This window comes from Rhododendron vialii, chromosome 3a, assembly GCF_030253575.1.
Source record: "Rhododendron vialii isolate Sample 1 chromosome 3a, ASM3025357v1".
Classification (NCBI taxonomy): domain Eukaryota; kingdom Viridiplantae; phylum Streptophyta; class Magnoliopsida; order Ericales; family Ericaceae; genus Rhododendron; species Rhododendron vialii.
The window spans coordinates 7,518,323-7,528,807 of NC_080559.1; the positions used below are offsets into that span (position 1 = coordinate 7,518,323).

At 35.3% G+C, this 10,485-nt stretch overlaps 1 protein-coding gene across 4 annotated transcripts; it reads left to right on the plus strand.

The window, feature by feature from the left end:
* Window positions 1-2,113: 2,113 nt before the first annotated feature.
* LOC131318547 (UPF0481 protein At3g47200-like) lies at window positions 2,114-8,288 on the plus strand. 4 transcript variants are annotated; one of them, XM_058348403.1, is made up of 2 exons: window positions 2,114-2,363; window positions 6,608-8,288. In XM_058348403.1, exon 2 carries the CDS (start codon window positions 6,646-6,648, stop codon window positions 8,086-8,088), a length of 1,443 nt encoding a protein of 480 aa, XP_058204386.1. In that variant the 5' UTR covers window positions 2,114-2,363; window positions 6,608-6,645; the 3' UTR covers window positions 8,089-8,288. The 4 variants fall into 4 exon arrangements, with proteins under 4 accessions (XP_058204386.1, XP_058204383.1, XP_058204385.1 ...); XM_058348400.1 differs by having other exon boundaries at window positions 2,218-2,363; window positions 6,638-8,288; XM_058348402.1 differs by having other exon boundaries at window positions 2,222-2,363; window positions 6,629-8,288.
* The last annotated feature ends 2,197 nt before the right edge of the window (window positions 8,289-10,485 follow it).

Genomic DNA, 10,485 nt, shown 5'->3' on the forward strand with positions numbered 1-10,485 from the left:
ACTTTTACGTGCTTTTTACTCCATTCTTTCTTAACTTTTTTTTTTTTGTCTCAAACAATTTTTTTTTTATAATTTTTACTTTTTGTTACTATATTTTTTAGTTTTTCGTTGTAATTTTTGAGGTTAATCATTCGACTCGCGGAAATGAATCAGAAGGGTATAAAAATGTGGACTAGCGTTGAAAAAAGTTCATATCAAATGACACTTAAAAAAAAAAAGAGACTGTCGTTTAAATTTTTTTTGTCTTCAGTGAACTTTTTTTTTATTTTTTATTTTTTATACTCATTTTGTCAATACACATGATTAATCAAAAATATAATGCAAATCTAACAAAAATTCAAAAAAGACGAATAAAACACACAAAACGAAGAAGAGAAAAAAGTTTAGGAGAATGCAAGGGTGGCACTAAATTAGCCCTGTTCTGCTAAGTTTCTTATTTTGTAAGTACTTATTTTTCCTTTATGAGACAGATCATTCTCTCATAATATATTACCTTTAATTCAAAAAATAAGTACTTTTTTGAACACATCCTAAGAAGGAATCCAATTGGTAGTTGGAATAAATGGATAAGAGTTGGTGGTTAAAAACCTAATGTAAGAGTAATTGCCTCTTGTAATAAGAATACAAAAAATGGTTTCTAGAGATTTGAGGGGCACTCCAATAATTTGCCCGGGGGTGGGCGATTGAGATTAGCTTATCCGCCGGAGAAGTAGCCTGACTGAAAAGGAGAAACCAAACACCAGATAAAAATGAATGGGTTTGAAGGGCCTTAGTACACCATTATCCAACCAACCCAATCAACTCCGTCCGGCAGCCCGCCGCCGCCGACAACAATGACCTTGTTCTCCCTGAAATCGACCGGTAACAGGTTTGACAACCCAACGTCATCAGGTTGGTTGACAGGTTAGAGTCGAACGCAGTGCACACTCTTAGGCTCAATAGTACTTAAGCTCCGTTCCAGAAATCTTCTTAAAAATTAAGCAATTTATTTCACATTTTCAAACTCAAAAATAATATAAATAAAAAATAATTTTTAAATTTTTTTTGCACCGTATTAAAGATATTGATGAGATCTATTAAATTAGATCCATATTGGTAGGAAAATTATTTGCGTAAACACATTATTTTTGAGCTTGAAATTATCTTCTTAAAAAATAAATATTTATTTTACGTTCCGGAACGGGCCCTTATTCTATGAGCATTGAGCACATACGTCTAATTATTTAAAATTAGATCCCGTTCCGTTAATATTCTTATTTTCCGCTTTCCGAGGCAGGCTATTCTCTTACAATACATCACTTTTAATTCAAAAATGTATTTATTACCTATCTAAAAATAAGTACTTATTTTGCATAGCAGAACGGGGCCTAAACGCGATCATTTTAAAATCAAGTGATGACTCAAAAAATGAGCACAATTATTCAAGGCAAGTGGTCATATAATATAATGACCCGTGGGTGATCAGTAAACACAAAAACAAATGCAGTACCATTGAGAAGTGACCAGAGGGTGATCGGTATTCGGTAAACACATTAAAAAAAATTACTATTTATTTTTTTTAAACAGAAAAAACAAATACTATTGAGAAGTGACCTGTTGGTGAGTATCCGGGATATTTTAGTTTGTGGAAAATGACTACAATTACACTCACAGTTTGGACTAAACAATTCTACTAAAGTACAATTTATTAGGTCTTTCTTGACCTTTGCTTGTTTGGCTAATTAATTGGAGTAACTAACTAATACAGTATGTTATCTAGAGTCAAAACCTTTTTCAATTCCTATCTCTTTTTTTATAAATTTGGTTGTGTAGACTAGTTTATGCAAATGTTCACTAATTCATGATTACTAATCCACTGGTCAGGATCCAATTAAAGTCGAGACATAATACCGAATGAACGGGGACCCAAATATGTGGCCAAGTCCGATTAGGTCGGTCTTACACCGTGGCAAGTAGATTCTCGTGGTAAGTCTTTAACCACTAAGCCAACCATGCATGGGGACCTACACACCGGTAAAAGGGGTATTTGATTGATTGGAATCCGTGTAGAGTTGCCTTAACAGGCTGTCAGGTACCCAATTTGGATATTTTCGGCACCCATTTGCGAACTACTGTACCTCTCTCTCTCCACTCTTTCTCTCTCTCTCCACACACTCTCTCTCTCTCTCTCGTCAAAAATGGTGATGGAACAGGTTCTTTGCTGTTAGGCAAAGCAAAGGATGATTACGAAAGCATTAAAACCCTGTGATTTGGGACAAAATCACGGTGTGACTTCCAGAGCGAGTTGTTTTGTCCTGCGGAAGAGAAAGGAAGCCAACTCAATTTGAGAGCAAAGCAACCCCTTGATTCTAATATCATCTCAGGTAACAAAAAAAAATTCATATGTTTCCATTCTGATAAGTCCTAAACCCAAATTAATTTGGGGGAAATTGATTAGTATTTCTTAGATTCTGAATTTATTATTATTATTTTTTGTGAGTGTGTGTGTTTACGCAATTGTCGATTGGGGAACGTTGATGGGTTGTGCAGGGTTGTTAAGTTTTGTTCAATTGGATTGTTTGCTATCTGCATTGTTTACTTCGAAGTTCAGAGTTTGAGTTTTGTTAACTGAGTCGGGGCTTCTGGGTCTGGCTGTAAGAAACTATTTTTTTTGCGAATTTCTTAGTTCAGGCCCGGATTGGCTTTGATCAGATCGGGAACGGAGTTAGTTGAGATATACGGAAGCTAGCTCACACGCCGCCCCTGTTTGTTAGAACCCAAAAAAAAAAATGGAGCTTTTGATTCAATCCAATCTAAGCCAACTTATTTTGTGGCCCTCCTTTGTCGATTAGGATAAACTTTCGTCATGCATGAGTTTTCTGACATGTTATTTTTTTCCTTTAGAAAATACGGTTATGAGATGTGTTTTTAGGAATCGAAAAGTTCTCCGATCAGAATGAAAAATTAGAAGATTAGATCAAGTGCCTACATTTAGCTGATTTTTCGAAGAGTCATTCAAAAATTTATTTTAGAATTATTGATCAACTTAGATTTATCCGTATGGGATTCAGAATTGGTCAGGCGTGTCAGTTCTGTGCATCGTCGATTTCCCTTAAAGGTTCTTTAAAAAAAACACTACCACGAGAATCATCAAAACTTTTTGAAGTAGGAACGAGCCTTCCAATGCATGATATAGTTTGGTTGAGAGAGAGAGAGAAGGAAGGCGGGAGAGAGAGATTTTTTATAGCATTACAAATGAGCTACTACTATTGTGCATTGATTTTAATAGTTATGAAAAATCGTTGGGGTTATGATGCAAATGGAATTGTATAGTACTTGTTTACCAAAAAAATAAATTGTATAGGACTCCGTACGACTCATGACTGTCTGAGGAGTAGATTTCTCATTTGTGAAATATTTTATTGAATCTCCGTTCCGTTTTTTCTCCTTAAAAAAAAATAGAGATTTTTATCTCAAAATATAGAAAAGTAAATCTTAATTCTCATTGACAAAAGATGAAATAATTAATTACCACTAGGTCCACTTTTACAAAAATATATTTACCATTAATGGCCCTAGGGTTTTAGGATACCCTAGGATTTTAGAGTTTAGGGTACCTTAGGGTTTAGGCGGTTTCATAGAGCCCTAAGGTTTAGAGAAGTGCTAGCCGTACCAACCCATTTCATACCGAAATCGTACCAACGGCCGCTCCGGGCCGTCTCCGGCCACCGAACGGCCGATTCGAGCCGTCCAAAAATTCTATAAAAAAAAACGAGGGGCCCACGTGAGAATAAACGGCATCCAATCTGTGTAGGGTGGTTAGATCGAGTACCCTATTTTTCGCGTATACATATATACACAAGTATACACGAAAAATAGGGTACTCGATCTAACCACCCTACACACATCGGATGCCGTTTATTCTCGTGTAAGGCCCCTCGGTTTTTTTTTTTAGAATTTTTGAACGGCTCGGATCGGCCGTCTAGTGGCTGGAGACAGCCCGGAGCGGCCGTCGGTACGGTTTCGGTATGAAATGGGTCGGTACGGCTAGGATTTCTCCTAAGGTTTATGTTTAGACACTTTCATAGAGGTTTTATGTACTTTCTTATTATAGGATTTTAGCAGTTTAGGCATTTTTTTAGGGTACCCTAGGATTTAGGCATTTTCATAGGGTACCTTAGGGTTTAGGCACTTTCAGGGTTTATAGTTTTAGGCACTTTCATAGGAATTCAGTGTTTCATTAATTAAAGTAGACCTTATGAGAATTACTTTATATTTTCTGGACCTAGAGATAAAAAACCCTAAAAAATACTACTTATTTGCAATTTTTAAGCTTAAAAATAGCGTACAAGCTTACTGAAATAAAAAAAATATGCAACATAGATTTTGTTTGATAGATATCGATGAGATCTATCAAATCTTGCAAAAAAAAATTTTTTTTTTCTTGTAAGTCCATTAAATTTAAGCTTGAAAATAAATCTTTATTTTTTAAGTACTTATTTGAGAAAACGGAACGAGGAGTTTTCCACTGTTTATTGAGTATGGATATAAAATTTTAGGCTCCATACATTTGACCACCCCATTACCATTAAATTCTGATTCCACCTCGTGGCGAATTCCTTTGGGTTAACTGTGTCAAATTCAGTTCATACATATTTTCCATTTTTCAAAATCAAAAAGTCAGATATCGGACCAAAAGCTTGAAAGAGTTTTCTGACAGTAAGTGTAAACAAAGACAGTATCAAAAAATAATTAATTTAGTCCAAACTCCACATATGTTTATTAAGTTAAATAGTTGAGATAATATTGTATAAAAAATTGGTCTTAGGTCCATTATGTGAATTTCATAAATCTACAAGTTCACCTATTAGTTTTGTAAGATGTAAAGTCCATTTTAAAAGTCCATAGTAGGCCTAGTCCGATCTTTAGGATAGGGTAGGGTATCTTAGGGTTTAGGCACTTTCATAGGATTTTAGGGTGCATTTTTCTATTATAGGGTTGGGTATCCTAAGGTTTAGACACTTTCATACTGGATTTTAGGGTTCACTTTTCTATTATATGGTTTTAGTGGTTTATGCTTTGTTCGGTTCAGCATTTGAAAAAAAAATTCCATTCCAAATACACTGATTGCTTCTATCTCCAATCACTACTCTCATTTCTCTTTTCATTCATTACCCATATCTCCAATCATTACTCTTATTTCTTTCTCTATCTCTTTCTACTCGTAACCCATGTAACCAATTATTACTCTAATTTGTCTTTTCACTCATTATTCAAAAAATTCTTTCCAAATTTTTCTTAATGCTGAACCAAACAAGGGCTTAGGCACTTTCATAGAGTTTAGGATTTTAATTCATAGGGTACCCTAGGGTTTAGGTTACACGTGTGAACTCGTGGGCTTACAAAATGTTGGGCTGGACTTGTGGGCTTATAAATTCTTTATTAAATCACAAAAATAAAATTTTGTAATTCACTCAATCTTTTCTTCAATTTTTTTGTACTTTACGAGGGAATCTTGGAGGTGTGGTCTTCATTTTTGGAGATCCAAAAGTAAATTTAGAGACCAAATATCTAAAATAAACGATTAGTCCCTCTAAGATTCTCCCATTAAGTACAAAAAATTGAAGAATAAACAGAATAAATTGCAAAATTTTCCCTCGATATAGAAATCATTTGGAGCATTATAGAGCTTGGTTGGAGTTGCTCCGAATATTAGTTCACTGGCCGATGAAAAAAACAAAAAACATTAGTTCACTGCACTTTCTCAACTTTAACTCTATGTAGGAGCTGCTCGAAAAAAACTCTATGTAGGAGCAATAAAAGCTTTTCAAACGACACGCCCATTGAGGAATAAAAAAACAAAGAGCTTTTCCAATTATAATTAGGAGATTAAAATAGGTTTTCCAATTATAATTGAGGTTCAGTGCTATGAACAACCTCTAAACCCTCTATTGACTAATATACTAATACTCTGCTAACTCCCACTAATGAATAGAATATTGGCCAAAAAAAAAAAAAGGTTTTCAACACCATTTGTCTGGCATAAAATGTTTTTCGGTAAAATATTTTACCTATTTTTCAGTGTTTGGTTGTGTAACAAATATGAAAAATATTTTACATGTAAATTTTCTATTAATTGAATGAAAATGACTTACCTTTAAATCTTCATAAGTTATTTTCCGAAATGAACCAGCTGTCTTCTACTGTAATTCTCACTGCTCAGTTTTCTTACTCGTCAGTCATGACTCACGTTCAATTCCAATATTCTCATCTCTCTCCACCGTTTAAGCCATCTTTACACTATTTTGTCGATTTTCTGAAAACATTTTTGCACTGCCAACCAAAAAAATATTTTACATCGTAAAACATTTTATTTCGAAACAAACGGAGCCTAAGTCGAAATTCTAGTTTCGCCCTAGGTATATGTGTAACTCTCCCCCGTTGAATAATATGGTTTGTTTGCTTTTGTTGCAAATTGCAACCAGAGTGGTCCCCATGTCAATCAAATTAACCTCTGAATCGATCGTTCAATGAATTTCGTTACCCCCAACAAAAAAACAAAACAAATATAGCTTGCTCGTGCAGGGATCGCTAGTGATATTTTCATGCACACATCGTGTTTTCATAGGAAAAAATTCTTAACATGTAGCAACAACAGCAGGTGGAATGGAGTTGGTTAGAATGGAAAATTCTGAAAATGGGACATGTAGAGGAGTTGATGAAGGAAGCAGCAGCAGCAGCAGTTCTGGACCTGCTGCAACTTCTAGAAACGACGCGTTAGAAGTCATGATTGATCCTGGAATGGAGTCTTCAGGAACTAAGATGTATCCGAAACGTCGTATAGAAAAAGTCCCGTTGACAATGCGAAAAGATGAAAAGACTAAGGGGTACTTTGATCCTAGGGTGGTTTCAATAGGTCCGTATCATCATGGGAAGAAGGAGCTCCAGACGGTCGAGAGAATCAAGCCTATTATCGCGCAATTGTTTATTTCGAGCAGTGGAAGGGGCATGGATGAATTTCGTGAGCATATTTTGGAGATAGTTGATGATGCTAGAAGTTGCTACGTTGAAGGATCAACAGATAAATATTCCGATAATGAATTTGCTGAAATGATGCTTCTTGATGGTTTATTTGCTTCGGCTCTTATTGAGTCCATTACTCCAGGTTACGGGGATCAACAAATTGAGGACGAATTAGTAAAACACTTGGGTAAACACGCTTTGTACCTTCTGCCAAGTGATATAACGTCATTGCTTGAGAATCAACTCCCATTTCAAGTTCTCGAGTTACTGATGAGCTTAAAGTCCAAACACAACAAATTGACCGAAATGATGGATAAGTTCTTGGATAGTTTGGAGTCTAGGGAGTCGCAGCGACAAGATTATAAGAAAGAACTCGGGACGGAATTCAGATGGCTGATGGACAATAAAAGTGGAATTGATAAGAAGCAACCACTTCATTACCTTGAATACATTTGGTTGCGGCATAATAACTTAAGCCAATCTGATCAAACTCGTGGAACCTTAGTAAACATTGGTTTCTCGGACTTTTACTACTCCTTCAAATCTGTCAGTGAGCTCAAAGCTAAGGGAATCCATGCTAGGAGTGGTAGTGTTTATACTCAAAGGGATTTCAAGTTCAAATCTTTCTTCTTCTTTGCAGTGCTCGAAATTCCTCCTCTTATTTTGAATCCTCAGTTCATCATACATACTTCAAACCAAATTGCGTACGAGTGGACGCCAAACAACCCTAACAACCTACCCACGATGGCTTACATGAACTTTATGAAGTCGCTCATCAATAGCGTGGAAGATGTGAAAGAGCTGCGCGCAAAGAATATACTATTCAGCGCCTGCACTAGTGATGAAGAAGTGGTCAAGATGTTCAACAGCATCTCCACATTCGGAGTGGAGGACTTCAGAATATACGATAAGGTGAAGCGGAAAATCCAACATCACTACAATAACAAGGCGAGGACATGGTTTGCCGAATTGATTCATAAGTATTTCAGTAGTCCGTGGACATTCTTGGCCTTTGTTGCTGCGACTGTTATTGTTAGCATGAGTTTTCTTCAGACCTACTACACAATCTTCCCTCGCGCTTCATGATTGCTTCACATTTTCAACTTCACTTGAAAAGGTTCTATGGTTTGTTCTATGCCTGCTCCTTCCTTTTCATGATGATGTCTATAATCATGTGCAAACTTGTTATTCACATCGTTAATATGTGTATGTACTCTTCTTAATTATCACCAACATGTATGTGAGATATTGCTATGAATAGAGATTGTTGCTTTACGGTAAAGAAAGTATTATTTTGCAACTATATATAGTATTGCAATGTCAATATCAATGGAAAAACAAAACTAGCGAATTAACTATGTCTGCAGTGCTCCCAAATGTTTACATGCACCATTCTTTGGATTATAAACTCTTCGCAAAAGTCAAACTTTAGTAGCGTGACCATGAACTTTAAAGGAAGTATATAAGTGAAAGTTGCCTTTCAAAAAAAAACACAAGTGAGAGTTAAATAGGCATTCTAAATCCAACCCCTACTTGTGTTCTAATTTATGACATCAGTATGAGTTATTATTTTATCTTGTAAAGGCATAAAAGTCACATGCATTATACTCTTATGAATCTCTCTCTCTCTCTCTCTCTCTCTCTCTCTCTCTCTTTCTCTCTCTCTCTCTCTCTCATTTATTACTTTATCTACCAATTTTGGAATAAGATTGCAAGATACATTCTTTGTAGCTTATATGTAAATTATATTGTTTGCATTTATGATAAAAATTAGTTGTTGTTCACTATAAAATTGTTATATGCTACATGATAATTTTTTTTATATTTGTATGTAGTTTTATGATAAAATAACATATATTACATAAGATCATCGTATTTGTAAATTTCTCACATTTTCACATATATTAAAATGTGTCCATTTATTTGCGTGTTTACGGAAATACGACACAAATAGGCCTACTAAAAAGAAAATGTGGTCCAGTATTATTGTGCTCTTTGGCATTCCATTTGATCATGATATTGCAAGTTTTTTGTGTACAAGCAATTTGAAGACAATACTATTCTTTTAAGCGTTTTTGCCTAGGAATACTATTCCAAACCTTGGAGTTACTGGGGTTATACCCAACAGTTACCTTCAGGGTCTCGGAATTAGTCGAGGTGCACTAAAGCTGGTCTGGGCAACCGTTTATAAAAAAAATGGAATATAGTAATTGTTTGTAAACTTTTGCTCCTTATCAGAAGCTCAACTTTTGTGTAGTTGAACCATCATTTCTCTTCCTTTGGTTAATTAGGATCTCAACATCATCAACTTGAAAAGGAAATCTGTACTATATCCTCCTCTGCACAAATTGCCAAATTGGGTACTAAAAAATCCTTCGCAAACATATGTCATGCAAGGAGAGGAAAAATTCAGAGAGGAATAAAGGAACAAATAAGAAAAATCAGAAACAAAGGAAAAAAAAAAAAATCAAGAATAGGAACCAGACCATTTTAAAGATGCTTTAGGCCACAAACGACTTTTAAGAAAGCTGTAAAAGCAATTGAAACAAGTTATAGCCCCGGGTAGAAAAATTAGAGTGAGAAGTTAGTCCGATGAGAAGTAAAATATTGATCAATAACCGAACGCAGGGAGAAAGCGTCCATTCGCTCATATGAATATTGGGCGGGACTTCTCGTTCAATCTCATCTTTCGGAGTTGCCATCGACCAGCTAAATGATAATTTCGTGTCGAATTAATACTCTTTCACGCAAGCACGATCTAACGGAAGGTTACAGGATTTTATCAATTTGATATCAAACCTTAATAAAGAGGATAACATAGTATCATTTGCAAATTCTAATAATCCAACAAATCATGTGCATTAGAAATAATCTTATTCTCACACTGTCATTAGAGGTTTTTCCGTTAATTAGGGCTCGTTTAATTAGAGTGAAAATGATAAAAAATGGTCTTACATTATGTACATTTTTCTATACTCAATATTTTTCACATAGTTTTATACACATTTCCATACATTTTTCCAACTTTAACAAAACTCCACTGGAGCTCTTTTTAGCATTCCCCTCTAATCTAATGGAATAAAAATCCATCAAGTTTAGGATCACCGCACCATTTTCACCGCTCCACGTGGGGCCCACTCCAGATCCTACAAAAGTACGAAAAACATTTTTATAATTTTTTTTATGAGACACTGTAAAAAATAGTTCATTCGCATATCGATATGTATGTTTTCTTAATTCGCAGGGCGAAACTGTTCAACTGCTCAGTTTTGCCCTTACGAAATCAGAAAACATGCCTACTGATACGCGATTGAGCTAATCTTTTTGCAGAATTCCATAAAAAAAATTTAAATTTTACTAATACCTTCTTTTATTTTTTGTAAAATTCAAAATGAGTCCCGCATGAAGCGACGGGAATGATGCGATGATCCTAGCACTTCCCATAAAAATCCGCACGGGACCCGTAGCCGCAGCAATATATGT